Raw genomic sequence first — 18,989 nt, 5'->3', positions numbered from 1 at the left:
TTAAAATCAATCATAATTAATTCTTTATCTTGTATTGAAAAAAAATAATATTCATAATTATGTTGGTGTGAAATAGTAATGAGAAATTCAACTATTAAGTAGAGAATAATGAGATTATTTAATCAATAGTAGCGGACTCATTTACTAAAATTAAGCATATAGGCTGCTTCAGCATCTCGTTATTAATTATTATTATTATTTTTTAGAAAATTTATTAAAATAATATTTTATTATTATTAAAATTTTATTTTTAATACTAATATGTTAAATCGATATAAAAATACAGAAAAATAATTTAAACCAATAAAATAAATCAATTTTTTTATTAAAAAAAAACAGCAAAGAGACCTCATTGAACAACTCGTAAGCGAGCCACAAAAAGATTCCGCAAACCTCACTTTCTTCCGATCATTTAGTTCTTGGATTATACGTAACTGAAACTTCATCATAGGTGAATCAGAAGGCATGCAACCAAGTAGAAAATTATACAGAACTCTTAATGCTTCTACATCTTCCTCATCAACATAAAATAATTTTTATCAAGCTGAAACCTGGCAAGCGAGCTAGGACTCCCCCTCAGCAACAGTTGAAGTCCACCAAATGAAATGTAGATCTCCCTAAAGCCAAAAAAATAGAGATACATATATCAGTTAAAAGACCAATAGCCATATACCTGGATGAAATAAGCTATCCCATAATCTATTATGAATGAAGATGCATTATGACTTCTAAATAGACTCGACGAAAGCGACTTTTGTGTAATTACAAGTACGACACATACAACTTGAAATCAGCTCCTGAACCTTCCTTGTCAATTTTGTAAAGTTTCCCGTGTGTCACATACTCAAACTTGTCTTCTTTGGATGGTTGCTTGCCCTGTAAGAGGATGGGATACAACAAGTAGGCAACATTAATAGAAATGATTTGTAAGATCGCAATATTAAAAGAAACAAATAAACAAACATCACTAACATAATGCAAATTTGTTTCTACTACATTGTTCAAGTATGTTATTGCTGAGATCCTGCCCTAACACATAGCCTCAGATCATTGTATCAGCCCCAATTTGTTTTAGTGACCTAATAGCAATAGAACTTCGATTTCGTCTAGAAAACTAGTAGACAAGTTCACATCATGCAAATCAACTAATAAACTTGCAAGGTCGCTATTCCATCATTACAGGTTGGTTGTAATAACAGCACATGACTTGTACTTTTTGAAAACCAGGTAATTGTCAATGGCTTTGAAAAGAAAGTGAAAATAAATAAATTATGTTGTTAGTACTAATAATAAACCAAGACAAATACAGTGGAGGAATAAAATGCAAACATGTAGAAGAAACATAAGAATACAGAGTATCTAAGTCATTCCCAACACCAAACATGTCAGAGTGATAACCAAAAACCAAAACAGAGAGAAGAGGATTACCTGTGCATTACGAGGGTCAACCGGAGTGCCATCGGTGTTCAAAGTTTCAGTTAATAGGACTAAATACCTTGATTTTTCTTCAATAGGATAAATCTCCGTGTGTACATCAAGCACCATGTATAAATCCCCCTTCTCACTGCGAGCGACAATGCGAGAAACTACAAAAGCATAGTTTAGAAACTATAATTGGTCCAGAAAAAGTACAAACAAACACGAGTTTATCAGTCTTATTAGTTCTATCAATTTTTGCAAAGGAAAGTCAACATATGCCGATTAGAAACTCGAATAAACCAACCAGAATTACAGTAGGAAGGGATTCAATGCCAATTCAGTTAAATAACATACAATATAAGTATCTCACAATAAAAGGTCAAATTTCAACCCCGAAAATCGCCAAATAATACATTCATTCCAAGAAAACTACTTAATATTTGAAAAAACCCCGTTACAGTAGAGATCAAAGCAAACATCAATTTCTTAATGGTAAAACTATATTGCAAGATATCAACAAAGAACTAAAATTCAAGTCCTCGTGGAAAAAAAATTAAAGAGAAACAAGACCCTTTTATTCATACCAACTTACTAGCACTAGAAATCCCAAAACAAAACCAAGAACATAGTAAAAAAACTTCTTCTACTTAATCGAGTTTTTAATTCAACCATAAAGCACCAACCTTTAGCAAGGAAAAAACTACCAAGTACTAACAACCCAGAAAAGAACTGAGAAAAACAAAGTGATCAAACTAAATAATACAGTGAAAGAGCCAATAGAGTTCAAAGGAAAAAAAACACAAACCTTTGTCATATTTCTTGCCATCAGGGTTGAGCTTCTCGATGGCAAAGAAGTCAAGCAAATCTTCCATTAACAAAAGATGATACCTTTCAAAGCAAAGAGATAACATATAAGAAACCCAAGAGAGAAACAAAAATGAAAATGTAAACAACTACAGCGGTTGTCACAAAAATCGCTTGAACCTAAAATCTACGAACTGAGAAAGAAAGAGAGCAAGAGCAAACCAGGAAATGAACAGAAACGAAATGATAGAAAAAAAATTTAAAGGAAAACAAGAATTGAAAGAACAGACCGAATGAAGATCGTTATCTAATTTACACAGATGCATAATATAATTACAGTAAACAGATGAAGAATATATGATATAACACATAAGAATCACATATTGATTCAAATCCTGAGCAGGTTTTTTTATCTGGATACAGTACGAGCAGCAATATGTCAATCAGATTTAAAATCTCAATTATCTGGCATCAAAAAGCTCAAAACTAATAAGGTTTGCTTCAAGCCTCGTCATACAATTAGCTGATTTAATTCAGAAAACGAGTGACAGACAATAGGCTCTAACCTCAAACCTCGCTGTTATCGTCCAAAGGATTTGCAAAGTAAAAACGATCTCAACCCTAAACTATTTCTGGTTTTAAAAAAGCAAGCATAATCTTATTCCGGAGAGAAGGCACGAAATCTCATTCTCAATGTCCTATAAATCTGGGCTCACCCGAGAAGGCCGATAACATGGGCCTCTTAATCCAAGAAAATATTAAATGGGCCCCTTAATAGCAACATTGACCCGTGCATTAGATCCTCCTTATCTGATAGTTATAATAACAATGCTAAACCCACTTCAAAAAGCCCATCATCTTCTATTTGGGCCTCAATAGACTGTCCACGCAAGAGAGACGACACCGTCGAGAGAAGGCCGGAAATCCAGCCAAAGCTCTATTGCCTCTCTGAACAAATTTTCAAAGCAGCCAACACAAACCTTCCTGCCTCTTCTCACTCCAACTCAATGGCTCCAAGCTTCATCGTTGAGCCTCCCAGGTAAGAAGAAGTTGAACTATCAGAAGCAGAAGGGCAAGAAGAGGAAGAAAAGGAAGCTTTTACTTCTTTATGATTTTTTTATTGCATGAGTATTTAAATTTGAGTATGCTAAGTTATTAATTAATTAATTAGAATTATTTGGTTGAGAAAAAATATCTTTTAACTCGCTTATAAAAAAATTAATAAAAAAGCTTGAAAAATTTAAATTCATATACATTTAAAACAAAAACTCAAGTTAAAACTGTAAAAAAGATATAAAGGAAGTTCGTTAAACTATACTAAAAGGGCTCAATTTTTTACTGTGGACTGCACAGTGCAACCCACAGTAAAAGATGAGCTTCTTTTTTCTTTTTCTTTTTTTAATCTGTTTTTTTTCTTTTTTTTATTCCTTTAGGCTTTTTTTGTTTTTGAGTAAAATATGAGCTTTTTTTGTTGTTTTTTATCTATTTTTCTTCTTCTTCTTCTTCTTTTCATTTTTTATGCCTTTAGGGTTTTTTTGTTTTTGCTTCTTTCTTTGTTTTTTTCTTTTAATAAATTTTTTTTGTTTGTTAATGTTAATTTTTATTATTTAGTTATCAGACTTTCATGACATGGATTCCGAGTTTAACAAATTAACACAGTTTGACAAGTTAATCCAAATTTTTTTTTTTGCTTTTCTTTTCTTTTTAATTAATTTTTTTTCGTTTACTTTAGTTTCTTAATGTTAATTAAACTATACTAAAAAGGCTCAGTCTTTTACTGTGGACTGCAAAGTCCACAGTAAAAGATTAGCTTTTTTTATATTATTTTATTTTTTTTTATTTTTATTTTTATTTTATTTTTTTCATTTTTTATGCCTTTAGGCTTTTTTGTTTTTGAGTAAAAGATGAGTTTTTTTTTTTCATTTTTTAATCTGTTTTTTTTTTTTTTCTTTTTTTTCTTTTTTTTATGCCTTTGGGGTTTTTTTGTTTTTGCTTCTTTCTTTGTTTTTTTTTTCTTTTAATAAAAGTTTTTTGTTTGTTAATGTTAATTGTTTTTATTTAGTTATCAGACTTTCATGACATGAATTCCGAGTTTCACAGGTTAACACGATTTGATGAACTAATTCGAATTTTTTTTGCTTTTCTTTTCTTCTTAATTAATTTTTTTGTTTACTTTAGTTTATTAATGTTAAATTTCTTTCTATTTAGTTATTAGACTTTCATGACATATATTTCAGGTTTCACGGGTTAACCCAATTAATTTTGGGTTAACCCATCAATTTTTTTTGTTTTTTTTTTTAATAATTTTTTTATTTAATTTAGTTTGTTAATGTCAATTTTTTTTTTATTTAGTTATCAGACTTTCATGGCATGGATCCTGGGTTTAACGGGTTAGCCTGATTTGACGAGTTAACTCGGATTTTTTTTTCTTTTTAATTAATTTTTTTTGTTTAGTTTAGTTTATTAATTTTAAAATTTTTTATATTTAGTTATTAGACTTCCATGACACATATCTCGAGTTTGACGGGTTAACCTGATTTCACGGGTTAACCCAATTATTTATGGGTTATCCCGTCAATTTTTTTTTCTATGCAGTTACCAAACTTTCATGACGCGAATCCCAGGTTTGAGGGGTTAACCTGGTTTGAAGGGTTAACCCAGTTAATTTAATTTTTTTTCTTTTTCTTCCTGTTGGTTTTTTTTTTTCTTTTTAGTTAATCTATTTAATTATCACACTTTTATGACACGACTTTGCAGCCAGATCCACATTCAAGGCTATTGGTCGGGTGTTGCAGTCAAACTCACTTAAACTTGAGTCATGTAAGTTTAATATTATTATTAATATTATAAATATTATTCTTGGGTTAAGCGTTGCAGCTAGACCCAAGGCTTTTGGGTATATCTTTGCAAAAAAACCTAACACTCTTAGATCTTAGCCTTTTTGATATTTTTTATGCAAGAAAAAAAATTTACCAGTGGCGTGTGCCTTTGTTTTTTTTATTTTTTATTTTATTTTTCCTTTTTTTTTCCTTTTTAAGCTTTTTATTGTGGACTGCATAGTGCAATCTACAGTGAAAAAGCTGATGTCTTTAGTTTTTTTTTTTTTTTAGCTTTTTTCTTTGTTTTTTTAATTATTTTTTAATTTAATTTTTTTAATATTAAATTTTTTTCTATTTAATTATCAGACTTTTATGACACGGATCCTAGATTTGATGGGTTAACCCAGTTGATTCATAGTTAATTTAGATTTGTTTTCTCTTTCTTCATTAGTTTTTTTCTTCTTATAGGTTTTTTTTTCTTTATTTTTTTTTTTTAATTGATGTTTTTTTATTTAATTTATTTCATTAATATTAATTTTTTTTTTCTATTTAGTTATCGTTTGATGCCTTTAGTTTTTTTTTTCTTTTTGCTTTTTTTTTTCCTTTTTATGCCTTTGACTATGGACTGCACAGTGCAGTCCACAATGAAAAGGTTGATGCTTTTTGTTTGTTTTTGTTTTTCTTTTCTTTTTAGTTAATTTTTTTCATTTAATTTAGTTTGTTAATGTTAAATTTTTTTATATTTAGTTATCAAACTTTCATGACATGAATCTCGGGTTTGATGGATTAACCTTGTTTCACAGGTTAACCCAATTAATTATGGGTAACCCATCAAATTTTTTTTCCTATTTAGTTATCAAACTTTCACGACACGAATCCAAGGTTTGACGGGTTAACCTGGTTTGAAGGGTTAACCCAGTTAATTCAAAAAAAAATTCTTGTTCTTCTTTAGTTTTTTTTTTCTTGTTGGTTTTTTTTTTCTTTATTTTTTTCATTTTAATTAATCTATTTGATTATCATATTTTTATGACACAACCCTGCAGCCAGACTCATATTCAAGGCTATTGGGTCCGATATTGCAGTCATACCCACTTAAACTTGGGTGATGCAAGTTTAATGTTATTATTAATATTATAAATATTACTCTTGGGTCAGATGTTGCAGCCAAACCCAAGACTCTTGGGTATAACTTTGCAGAAAGACGTAACACTTTTAGACCTTAGTTTTTTTTTTTTTAATATTTTTTAAGCAAAAATAAATTAACCCGCGACATTGCGCGGGTCATGTAACTAGTTTTATATCTAAACCAATCAGGCATCAAATCCAACCCGGTCAGGTTTCGAGTATCCATTGTCCATGTGTTAGGTGTCCATTGGATATTCATACTCGAAACCAAAATCAAAATCATAGTGTGTTGCACACTTGATAAATCTTACATAAAAACATCGTAATTTGAAAATCATTCATATTTGCATCGATCATATAGATTAACAACATATATAGACAATAAACATTAATATGTAATTAAAGGGGGTGCATTTCAAATACCAGATAAAAGAGGAAGCAAGTAAACCTTTTAAACAAATGAAAAGGAAACATTTAACAACAAATTCTTTAAACAAAACAGGTTCAATTCCAAAAAAAAAACATTTCCTCATGAACATAAGTGTACAAGGATACTTGTTTTTTCTACAAAACCTACAACCTGCACAACTTTCCAACAAATAACCTTAAATCTCTGGAGATTGTATTTTCTATTAATATCATGCATTATATCTAATTTGTTATAGCAAACAATTGAACATTAAACTAAAGCTCCAATGCACTCTCATCCGCTTATAATAATTATGTTTGCAAATTCATGAAACATGCACAACATGTGATAAATATTAAATAATTGATGATGTTATTTATGAGTTAATTTAAATTTTTGGTGTGGAAAATGGAAGGGTTTCCGTAAGATTCATATAAATCAATGACCATGTAGAGAAGTAGATATTTGCAACAAATAGAACACAGAAACAATCTCTTTAAATTGCAATTGTGAATCTTGATTATTTAATTTAACAATATTAAACAAGGACGCAAACTAAATTGAACAAGAACATTCCTAGTTTTCAAATTGAAATAAGAAAGGAAGACCCTTTGATAGATCCGAGTAACGAAAAAACAATTAGATTTGGATTCTAATGTAAAATGTGCAACTGTCTAGTTTTACGGTAACAATTATAATTATCAATCCGATAGTTGGATCGAATTGAAATTTTACGTGGAGTCTCCTGACATGTTTTCCTACCTTGGGTTAAAATTTCAAGTCAATCAAAGTTCAGAAAGACATCATAATACTGGTCAACAAAGACTCTATGAATTTTGTTATTTACTTCATTTTGACTTATAGACTTTTTATTTTGCAAAGATATTTAATGGGAAACAACATAGTTTTCATTTGTGATATGAACTCCGTATTAATGTGGAATCCTTATGGTGTATGGAAACAATTATTTTATCCTTATTATAGTAGGAATCTATCATTAAATAAGTTTTCAAGTCGGTTAAGGATACTTTGCAAACAAGAAAACAAAAAAGGAGGCAACTTCAAATTTGATTCTTCTAGCTTATATGAGTCTTCTAACGAGCAACAAATCTGATCATATCATATTTAAGATATTAAATTCAAATTTATTATTGTTATTTTCTTTTTAGTTTTAAATAAGTTTTCAAGTCGGTTAAGGATACTTTGCAAACAAGAAAACTAAAGAGGAGACAACTTCAGATTTGATTCTTCTAGCCTATATGAGTCTTCTAACGAGCAACAAATCTGATCATATCATATTTAAAGATATTAAATTCAGATTTATTATTGTTATTTTCTTTTTAGTTTAGGGTTTATTTATATTATTTTGGTTTAATTATAAGTAAACCTCATATAAGTCTACATTAGGAATCCATTAGGATTTGTTTCAATCTAGAGTCAATATAAATAAAGGCATAACCAGACATGTAAGGTTATGTAATTTTCAGATCTTTAAAACTTCTTCAATTGTAAGTGAGCCTTCTTTACCTGGTTCTCTAAAGAACTAAAAAATGACTAACCTTAAATGTTTTATTCATCTGAATTGTCTAACCTTAAATGTTTGGTTATGCTTTTAATTATACTGACTCTAGACTGAAACAAACCCAAATGCATACCTAATATAAATTTATATAAGGCTCACTTACAATTAAACTCAAATAATATAAATAAACCTTAAACTAAGAAGAAAATAGTAATAACAATAATAAATCTGAATTTAATATCCTAAATATAATATGATCAAATTTGTTGCTCTTTAGAAGTTTCATATAAGCTAGGAGAATCAAATCTGAAGTTGCCTCCTCTTTAGTTTTCTTGTTTGCAAGGTATCCTTAGCTAACTTGAAAACTTATTTAATGATAGATTCCTACTATAATAAGGATACAATAATTGTTTTCATACACCATAAGGATTCCACATTAATATGGAGTCCATATCACCAAAACCAGCTGCCACATCCTTGTAGGAAAAAAACCCTAGCCAAATAGAAAGTCAACAAGTCAAAAGAAAGTAAATAACAAAAGTCGTACAACTTCTGTTGACCAGTATTGCAAAGCCTTCTCAAACTTCGATTGACCTGAAATTTTAACTTAATGTAGGAAAACATATCAAGAGACTCCATGTAAAATTTCAGCATGATCCAACAGTCGAATTGAGAATTATAATTGTTGCCGTAAAACTGCATAATTACGTATTTTACGTCAGAATCCGAATCTGATTGTTTTTTTGTTGCCCAGATCGTATCAGCCTTGCTAGTTTTCAAAGGATGAAAAGCAGAGGAGCTAGGACTTTGTTCTATCAGTTTTCTCCTTGCTGCTTATATAGAAGAGATGATAACTTTTTTAGACCATAAAAAGAAGATATGAAAACCAAACACAGAAAAATAACCATCAAAAGGATTTATATGGTTTTAACCATCAAAAGTGCAAGACACTTAAAACAGTTGTGCTTCCCATATCCATTACCATTAACAATGTTACTGCTCACTAACGAATATTACTTGTGGTGAAGGGCTGGATTAAAATCTAGTCTACATCTAAATTTAGATGCATTGTTAACAAATTATTATTTTTTCTACAATATATTTGGATTAAGATCTGAGATAATTATATAATATACAAAAAAAAATTAGGGTTTATGATAATACTTTCCTATTCATATGAACAATAAAGCACTCACCCCACTTTTTATTTGTTTTTATCGATACCCGATATCGTGATGACCTGCTCTATTTCCTTGGAATTTGAAGGAAAAGAATTTTTTTAGTGTTTTTAGAAGGGAAATGTCAATTCTTAAGAAAAAAAAGTTGTCACCTAGTATTATGGTTACTTAAAACCCTAATTGGTCTTCAAATGCTCATGATAAAGGATTGATTATGATAAAGAAAATATATTATCGTTCCTAAAGCATCATACCAGAAGTAAATTGCATTGCTTATCTTGTCTTAAATTGTTAAGGTCTTGTTGTACTTAAACTACATGTAATCTATCTATTGGGTGAATACGAGTCTACTAAGATGAGCAAAACCCTGAATAAATGTTCAACACCAATCCGTTATAAAATTCTGGTTGGTTTTTGCCACTTCTAATTATTTAGTGGGTTGATAACTCTAAGGTGTTCATCTTAGATTACAAATTAAGTTATGTCCATAAATCTACTAATATATCTATGTTAGGTCTATATAACTGACCTAAATCCTAGAAAAAAAAATCCAAAAAAGGTGCATAAAAGAGGTTCATTTGTCATATGATACATTGGATTGAAAATACCCTTAATTGGTGAGTATTTCAGGACATTTAGTTTTACTCTTAATTGAAAATTTCATTGTTACTTTTCTTTAAATAAATTATATTGAGGAGCATTTCCACTTAATATCCAAGTATTGGCTCTTTATGAGTCCATGCATTTAAATATTTAAAGTGAATAATAAACTATTTTTTTATTGGGTTTTAAAATGTGCGTTGAACTATATAGATGATGAAAGTAGGTTTTGCCCATTCATACATCATTACAATTCAAGCTTGCAAGTTTGTCAATCATTTGAACAGATGTAATAACTTAACCTACACATTTATCGATCTAACAAATTCAAATTAAAAATAATAATATGCTTTCATATTTTCTAATCCTTTCACACATGCACATATCAAGATCATTTTCAAAATCAATGCAATTCTCATTATTCATTATCTCAAAATCATATTTTTATAATCTAATCAACACTAACAAAACTCATCAACAATATTTCGCAATCATTCATACAAATATATTTTATTTTCAAAAATCACAACTCAATTGTTAACCACAAATTCATAAAATTATAAACCATTTTTAATCTAATAATTGAACCAATATTGTTAAAAAAAATTCAACAAAATCACAATCAATTCAATGGCACTCTTCAAAATCATAAAAATATATCATAATATCACTACAAAGATCCAATCATAAACGTCACATAATTCCTTTTATTTCAAAGTAATATTTTACCCATTCAATTAAACCTAAACAAAATCAATTCAAGTATTCAATAAACTCCACGATTCAATGGTTTAACAATAAAATCTTAATTATTCTAAAATTAAATCCTTAATCAAATTTCCTAAAACTTAGTAGACACTAAAAAATTCAAAATCCTTAATCAAGTAACCACACATTAAAAATTCAACAAAATCCATCACTAAAAATATCTTACTCACACAAATTAGTAGACACTAAAACTTTAACTCAAAATCTTATTAAGTTTAAAATCACAAACAATCAAGTATTTGTCTACTTAAATAATTCAAACACATATATAAATAATGAAAGTATTACACAACATTTAACAATAACCCCTATACAAAATAAGATCAAGGTGTCATGATTTGAGGGTTCAGAAGTTAAACCTTCAATGATGGATGGAATGTAAACCGAAACTGCTGAAGTCAATGGAAGCAATGGTGATGCTTATGCCTCATGTATGAGAGAACCATAAAGGTTGTTGGCATATTTTCCCATTCATTGAAAAGTATCTTTTTATAAAATTTTAATTTAGTTCAATATATTTTTTTAGAGATATGCATGATCTCACAAAGCTAGTTAGTAAATATTTTAAGGTCAAAATCAGACCTGACTTGATTCGTATCATCCTTTTCTTTTTTAAAAAGATTCTTTCTTAAATTTATATCAAGCTGAAAAATAACATCATTATCATTATAATAAAAAAAACCTTGTTAGTAAAAAAAAAAAAATCAACATGATATATAAACTCTTCTTTTTCAACCATTATTTTTTTAATTTTAGTTATTCATTATATATTTGCTTACATATTAAAAATACAATAATTATATGTCTTTCGGGCGTCACAAAATTTGGGTGGTAAAAAAGTGGCATCTGTCTGCCAAAGACTCCAGGTAATAAGAAACAAGATGTGTACCTTGTATCGGATGGCATAATTTTGTGTACTTTTTTATACTCCTTTCCCCCTGTTTTTTTCTTGGTTTCCAAAATTCTTGAAACAATAAAATTATAAAACTACACTGTTATTATACATGACAAATTACATCCAAACGGTACCCTAGAGATTTGGAAAGGGGCCTCTTTTACTTGACTTTTTAAGCTTGGCATTTGCTTCTTGTGGAGCTAACCTACTCACCAAAAAAATCTACTTCCCATGTATATCTTCATGCTTTTCATTTGCAGAATCTCTCTCTCTCTCTCTCTCTCTCTCGAATATCACTAAAGCTAGTAGGAGATAAAAAAATGCTTACTTTGAATCTTACACAATCTTCTCCTGTCACTTTCTCTAAATCCACCAACCATAGATACTCCATTAATGCTTCTTCACTTTTAAATCCAAATCTTATCAGTAGGACTCATAATCAGACTGCCCTATTTAATAAAGTCTCTACTCAAATTGGTGCATTAACCACCAAAGTATCAAACTTTGGCCAAATTCATGGTTACCCATTTGGCCGCTCTTCAAGATCCACTTCACAGATCCATGATTCAGGCTTCAGAAGGGACCATTTTGACAGAATCCATGGAAACGAATCTGGGTTTTTCCCAAAGTCTGGGTCTTTTATCACCAAAGCAGCGGCATCGGAATCTGAATCCAGCCCAGAAGGAGATGCTAGTGCAGATTCAAAGCCAAAGTCTAAAACTCTCCAACTTGCACTTGTCTTTGGTCTCTGGTACTTCCAAAACATTGTCTTTAATATTTACAACAAGAAGGCATTGAACGTGTTTCCATTTCCATGGTTTCTTGCTTCTTTCCAGCTTTTTGTTGGGTCCATTTGGATGTTGATTTTATGGTCATTGAAGCTTCAACCATGTCCTAAGATCTCAAAGCCATTCATTATTGCTCTTCTTGGACCTGCGTTGTTTCACACAATAGGCCATATATCAGCCTGTGTTTCATTCTCCAAGGTTGCTGTTTCTTTCACTCATGTTATCAAATCATCGGAGCCTGTTTTCTCTGTTGTTTTTTCTTCATTTCTTGGTGATATTTACCCTTTGAAAGTCTGGCTTTCTATTCTCCCTATTGTCCTTGGCTGTTCCCTTGCTGCTGTCACTGAAGTGTCCTTTAATTTCCAAGGCTTGTGGGGTGCTTTGATTAGTAATGTTGGGTTTGTGTTAAGGAACATTTACTCAAAAAGGAGCTTGCAGAACTTCAAGGAAGTTGATGGACTTAACTTGTATGGTTGGATTAGCATAATCTCATTGTTTTATCTCTTTCCTGTTGCGGTTGTGATTGAAGGGTCTCAATGGATTCAAGGGTATCATAAGGCAATTGAGGCTGTTGGAAAATCATCAACATTTTATATATGGGTGTTGCTGTCTGGTGTTTTTTACCATCTTTATAACCAATCATCCTACCAGGCACTTGACGAGATTAGCCCCTTAACCTTTTCGGTAGGTAACACCATGAAGAGAGTTGTGGTGATTATTTCTACTGTCTTGGTGTTCAGGAATCCAGTTAGGCCTCTGAATGCACTTGGATCAGCCATTGCAATATTTGGGACTTTCTTGTACTCTCAGGTAACTGCCAAGAAAGCCAAGAAACCTGAAGTTGAAAAGCAGAACTAGTTGGATTTAATAAATTTGTTTTGTCTCCCTTTCCACAGTTTAATGATATTTCCTTGCCGTCGTAGTTTCAAGATACCCTTCTGTTGTCTGTTTTCTTTGCCATCTATGGTTTTGTGTGCCATACATGACATTTAAGACATAAATGAGAGTTTTATCTTTCATTAGTTTAGTTTCTTACTCTCTTTAGTTCAGTAAAACATTGTTGGTTAGAGCAAGGTTTTCCCATTCTACCATATTTGGTGCCAAAGCACTGTAATTTAGCTTCTAATGGCTTCGGTTCTGGTTTAAATAAATGTCCTAAGACTGAGATCTATTCATTCATGAACTGAAGAACTTTGAACAGCATGTACCAAGGTTAGCCTACTTTACATATGCCTTTTCAGTCACACAATGCTTATACCATATGCCTGATTAATTCCTTAAAAATGGCAAAGTCAATTGGTTGACGGCAATTTATATTTAGATTTCCTATGACATGCCAATCCAAGGTTAGCCTACTTTACATAACTATAATTTGGCTACATATCAGTAATTCAGTTTGAGTATGGGATATGAATTGTGCCGTTGGGTTGATTTATAATTTATTTTTACTTGAAAATATATTAAAATAATTTCTTTTTTAATTTTTAAAAAATTATTTTAAATATAAAATATAATTTCAACGGAAAGATCCTTGTCCTGAGCTCAATAGAATACGCTGGAGACTTGAGATCTGTGTCTATACCTGAGAGCATTTGCCACATAGGTTTTTTTGTTGAAGAATGATATGATTAGGTGATCAATAATTCTCCAGGTCCACTTGTGATTAATTGCCTCACTGATGAAAACTTTTTACAGTGAAGTCCAACAATAACAGAGTAATTCAGGTGCCTCCCACCACCAGTTATTAGAAAGTTTTGGTTAGTGGTTCTGAAAGTAAACAGAGCAAAAAACTTGGGAAAAACAGAATAATGTTTCAGAATCAATATATCCACCCTAATCCATTCTCTCTCGTTCTATAAGCATTATATGTTTCATGTAATAGTGTATTAGCTTTCTCCACCACAACTTTTACCCTGCTTGTGCCCCCGTTTGACCTGAAGAGAAAGACGACACTTTTGAAAATTTGTAACCTACCCCTGCTATGCACAAGTGGACTGAGCTTGACTTTCTGCTCCAAATTTTGTCCCAGTTGTCGTCTTAAAAATTTATTGTCGAAATCTCTACTCTTTCCCTGATCAATGACAAGCTATGCTACAGGGTGGATTGCAAAACGTGGAACAGAAAATTAATAGAATGTTTGTATCCACTTTTGTGACATGAGAAGTGGGAATGTTGAGAAATTGAAGAAAATCAGCGTTTACACATGGTTAGAGGATATTTGGCAGTAATACTTTGGAGATTGAGTAAGGCGGGGAGTTACCTTCTGGCCTAGCACTCTCCTCGCACCTAGTATAAATTTGTAGCTTGATTCTTGATTTTGTACTTTTCCTTAAAGTCTCAGGTTGCATTGAAGATTTTCTAGTCATGCTGCATATTGAACCAGTTGAGGCTTTGGTACCAATTGTTTGTGAATTTGAAAGCTATTGGGGTGGTAATGGTATATTAGTTCCTGCTTATTTAAATATTATTTTTCATCTGAGCACAAGAACAAAATTCTTGCTTGAAAAATTGTACAAGATGGAAGATAATAAGGTTCCTCAAGCTACTCTCATGAGGGCATGGTGAATTTGTCAGAGAGATAATTAAGGTAAATATTCTTGATTATTTTCTATTCAATAAAAGAAAGAAATCAAAGAATTGAATGATTCAAGGTAATAGAAAATTATTTCAATCATTTAATTAAAGGATTTTTATAATTTATTTTATTCTATTTCCTTACATGTCTTGGTATATGACTATATAAACTCTACATGAATTGAATGTAAAATATATATCAAATTAATAACATCCTCTTCTATTCTTTTTTTTTTTTAAGGTAGGTCAATCATATCTTAATCTAAATATTAGCTTTTGATTTTTTTGTTGGTGGTTTTATGCCGTCCGTTAAAAAAATACTTTGTTTCCTATCTTTTTGGTTGTTTATCAAATATTTTATTTATTGTCATTTTTTAATTATATATCAACTCATAATAATGAGAAATCTCAAGATCATGTGAATCATCAATGACATCTTTAAAAAGAAAAAAAAAATAGTGCAAGATGACAAATCCCAACAAGAGAATTATCTTACATCAAGAGAAAAGACATAAAAAGCAAAACAAGAGATACCCAGTAAAAATTGATAAGTTTTTGCACAAGAGATAAAGTGGTACAAAAGAGACCACACATTAAAAAGAAAAAAGAAAGGAAAAGAAAATGAGTTCTTCTCAAAGAAGATGGAAAATAACTACGGAGCCATAAGAAAAATGCATCAATATGATGAAGAGAGAAATAAAATAGAATGACTACTTGGAAAGCTAAATCTTAAAAAAAAACCTTTGATTGCCATGAGAGGATAAAAATGACTAAGAATATTTATGTTTTAAAAAATACAAAAATAATGATAAAATTAAAAAAAATATTCAAAAGATACAAATCCAAAAATACAAATTTTAAGAGAATTTTGGATATATATATATATATCTTAATCACCAATATGTGAAAGAAAAAAGAAAAAAAAAACTCATCAATATGTGAAAAAAACTTTTTTCTTTCACGTATTGGTAATTAGGTTTTTTTTTTCTTTTTTCTTTTTTCTTTCAGATATTGGTGATTAAAGAGTGTTTAAGTTGATAATCTTCTCATCATAATTTGTTTTTGCCTTTTCAAACAAATAAAATAAAAAGTATAGTAGGGTGATAGTCATTCATTTAAAAACTAAAGGCTAAAAAACAGGCCAGAGGAGAAAGGGAAATGTCATCTTGCATGTGAAGTGAAGGTGCCAAATAAAACACATAAATGAGAGGCAGATACTCTTATTGTCAGCAGTCTCTTGCATGCGAAGAAAGGCCTTTTCATTCATCTTTTAATCTGATCTGAAACAGTTCAAGGGACTCGGAGGACTAATGCAATCAAAGTTTTTTGTCTTTCTTTTTAATATGATCTGAAGCAATTCAAAGGACAAGCGCATTTAAAAAGAGATAGATTGTGTCATCTGCAGGGTTTATGGCATTGGCAATGAGTATAGAGAGCACCATAAACACCATTAAAACTGATTGTAAGAGATGAAGCGAGTCATCTGATGGATGAGATGTTTCTAATGCATAAAACATAGCATACTGTGTTGAACCAGCTGATGTTGCATCCAACCATCAAACGAAGAAGAAATACTTACCAAAACATAATTGATGCATTTGAGCGCATATGCGAAGTAGTGGCCTAAATAAGAACAAAAAAAAAAAAAAACAAATCCCCATATTATGTGGTCAGCTTAATTCTTCATAACTTCTTGATTCTCCGAAAAATGAAAATCATAAGCTCTTGATGTTTAGTAGTATGTTTACATGCTAGATTAATTCTACCGCTCTGGATTTATACCAAAATAGCTACTTTATTGTGACATGAACTTCAACTCTACATATTTTTTTACTAATTAAGTCAATTCTAATTTCTAAGACCACCTGTAAAAGTTATGTTCTTTACTGTTTATATAAATACTGAATGAGAGGGAATGGATGTTGGCTAGTATGACAATCACACAGAAAATGTTGATGGTTAGGAAGCATGGCTTCTTCATACGGTCACTTGGACACTTGTGACATAATGGCATGGACAGTAAGAGGATTTGGCTCCAAAACTGAGTAAATATTTGATAGGTTGCAGATAATGAAGGCCTTATCTAAACTGATAATGATGAGCGACCATTTTAAGAAGAGAGCATAATAAGTGAGTGAATCAAGCAAGACAATGCAGGTTATACGAGACTAAAGGGGTAGAAAATGGTATTGACAAAATTACAGATGAGGAAGTAATAAGTCGAGGAATTGCTTACTTGGAGAAACTTAGCCTTGTTCAACTCTATGGCCACTAGCTATGAATTCATCTTGCCTTACCAGAAAGTTTAGCTATATCCTACCAATCTAGTTGGCTAAGTGAGGGATTTTATACAATAAAAAGGTCTAAGCTCACTCTTGCAGCAAGTATTGGTATGATGTTGAATTAGTTGTTACTTTAAGATTGGTAGGTGCCATGAGAGGAGTAGCTGTGAAGATCATCCATCCCAAATAAAAGAAAAATAAGAGAAGAGCAAAAGGAAGATACAGAGATTTACAAATTGAATAAGCAATCAATCCCTTTATAGCATTAAATTGACTAAATATTTTCTTTTCTTTTCTTTTTCCCTAACACCTATCTCTAGATGGTTGACATATATAGTTGGTTTAGCTTACCTCAGTTTGGGCAGCTAACCTTTCAAATACACTTGCAGTTCTCATGAATAAAAATTGAAAATGTGTCTGTATTCTGCTAACATAGTCAAAAGGAGGATGATGATGAGTTAGGAATTCAATAATAATGAGTTCCAAAACGGAAACATAAAGATATACTTGCTAGTCCATCAACAAATGCATATATAATGCAATTATTTCTGCAGAAATTGATTAGAAGGATATCTTGATGTGATGTATCTATTTTCCTATCTAGATCTTAATTCACTCTTGTCCTCATATTTTTATTTTGTTTTCCATAAAGCATATTTTCATTACAACTTGCATAAAATTGCACTCAACCCTTAAGTTAAGAAACTCATATTTGCGCTGCTTATCCGATAAGGTAACATAATATTAAGGAAGAAAAACAGAGAATTTTCCTGACCAAAAAGAGTAGAGAGCTAGAGATTCGGTATGGAAAGAAGGGAAAAACAAAGAAGGTAGCCTAAAATATAACCACATGAATCTATAAGAGGAAGTTAAAACAAATCAAAGCTGCGGAGAAAAATTAAGCAAGAAATAAAGAAAGAAAACCCATTTTATGTGTTTCTCATTTCATAATAACTAAAATCACCAAACAAATAGAAAAACAAAAGATTAATCAAAACTAATAGATAAAGAAGGGTCAAGAAGAGAGGAGTAATTATCATAACATGGCACATTATCTTAAATTTAGCTATATGTGAATTTAAGTTTTTTGAATCTAGTATCAATCCATTTTGGGCATTGGACATGATTACAATGACTTAATCTGGTTAAACAACCTGTCTCTTTCTTTTTGTTTTCCTTATCCTTTTCTCGGTTGAGCTTTGATCAGGTCTTAATTAATTTCGGGTTTGATTAAAGAATGAAGATGAAATCTAAAAAATAAATAAATATTGAAGGATAAAATTAGAAAAATATTACCATAAATAGAGAGGAAAAACTAGCAAATCTTTCAAACTTACAACCCGTGAAATCCTAGACTCAAATTTAATAAAGAAGCTCAATTCCTAACCAATTTAATACTGAAAGATGAAATTGTAGAACAAATTAAGAAAACTTGCAAAAAGAAAAAAAAAATTGCAATAAAAAAACTAACGATCAAATCACATAGAAAAAAAATTGAAGGATGATTAAATTGTAAAAACACCTCAATTCTAAACATTATCTTAAGCAAAAAAACAAATCGCAATAAAGAAAATTGAGACCAAATGTAAAAAATAAAAAATTGAAGGATGATGAATTAATAAATAAATAAATTTTGAAGGATAAAACTAAAAAAACATTAGTATAAAAAAAAGAAGCAAACTCGTGCAAATCCTTAAGGCTAAGTTAATTTTCAAATCCTGTAAGCAATGGAATCCTAAACCTAGGTTCAATCAAGAAACTCAATTCTTAACCAATTTAATATTAGAGGATGAAATTGTAAAAATA

The 18,989-nt window shown here is 30.4% G+C and overlaps 2 protein-coding genes across 2 annotated transcripts; one reads left to right on the top strand and one right to left on the bottom strand.

The window, feature by feature from the left end:
- Window positions 1-294: 294 nt before the first annotated feature.
- Window positions 295-2,896, bottom strand: LOC118042903 (DNA-directed RNA polymerases II, IV and V subunit 8B). Its single transcript, XM_035050647.2, has 5 exons — window positions 2,790-2,896; window positions 2,225-2,307; window positions 1,429-1,586; window positions 782-876; window positions 295-617 (listed from the first exon to the last, which is right to left on the bottom strand). The coding sequence occupies exons 2-5, from the start codon at window positions 2,289-2,291 to the stop codon at window positions 506-508; spliced, it is 432 nt and encodes a 143-aa protein (XP_034906538.1). The 5' UTR covers window positions 2,292-2,307; window positions 2,790-2,896; the 3' UTR covers window positions 295-505.
- Window positions 2,897-11,712: 8,816 nt separating this feature from the next.
- On the top strand, window positions 11,713-13,349 carry LOC118042904 (xylulose 5-phosphate/phosphate translocator, chloroplastic). Its single transcript, XM_035050648.2, has one exon. The coding sequence runs from the start codon at window positions 11,860-11,862 to the stop codon at window positions 13,183-13,185; it is 1,326 nt and encodes a 441-aa protein (XP_034906539.1). The 5' UTR covers window positions 11,713-11,859; the 3' UTR covers window positions 13,186-13,349.
- The last annotated feature ends 5,640 nt before the right edge of the window (window positions 13,350-18,989 follow it).

This window comes from Populus alba, chromosome 13 (genome assembly GCF_005239225.2).
Source record: "Populus alba chromosome 13, ASM523922v2, whole genome shotgun sequence".
Classification (NCBI taxonomy): domain Eukaryota; kingdom Viridiplantae; phylum Streptophyta; class Magnoliopsida; order Malpighiales; family Salicaceae; genus Populus; species Populus alba.
Note: the sequence above shows the minus strand (reverse complement) of the source record. Positions and strands in the feature narration are given on the sequence as shown.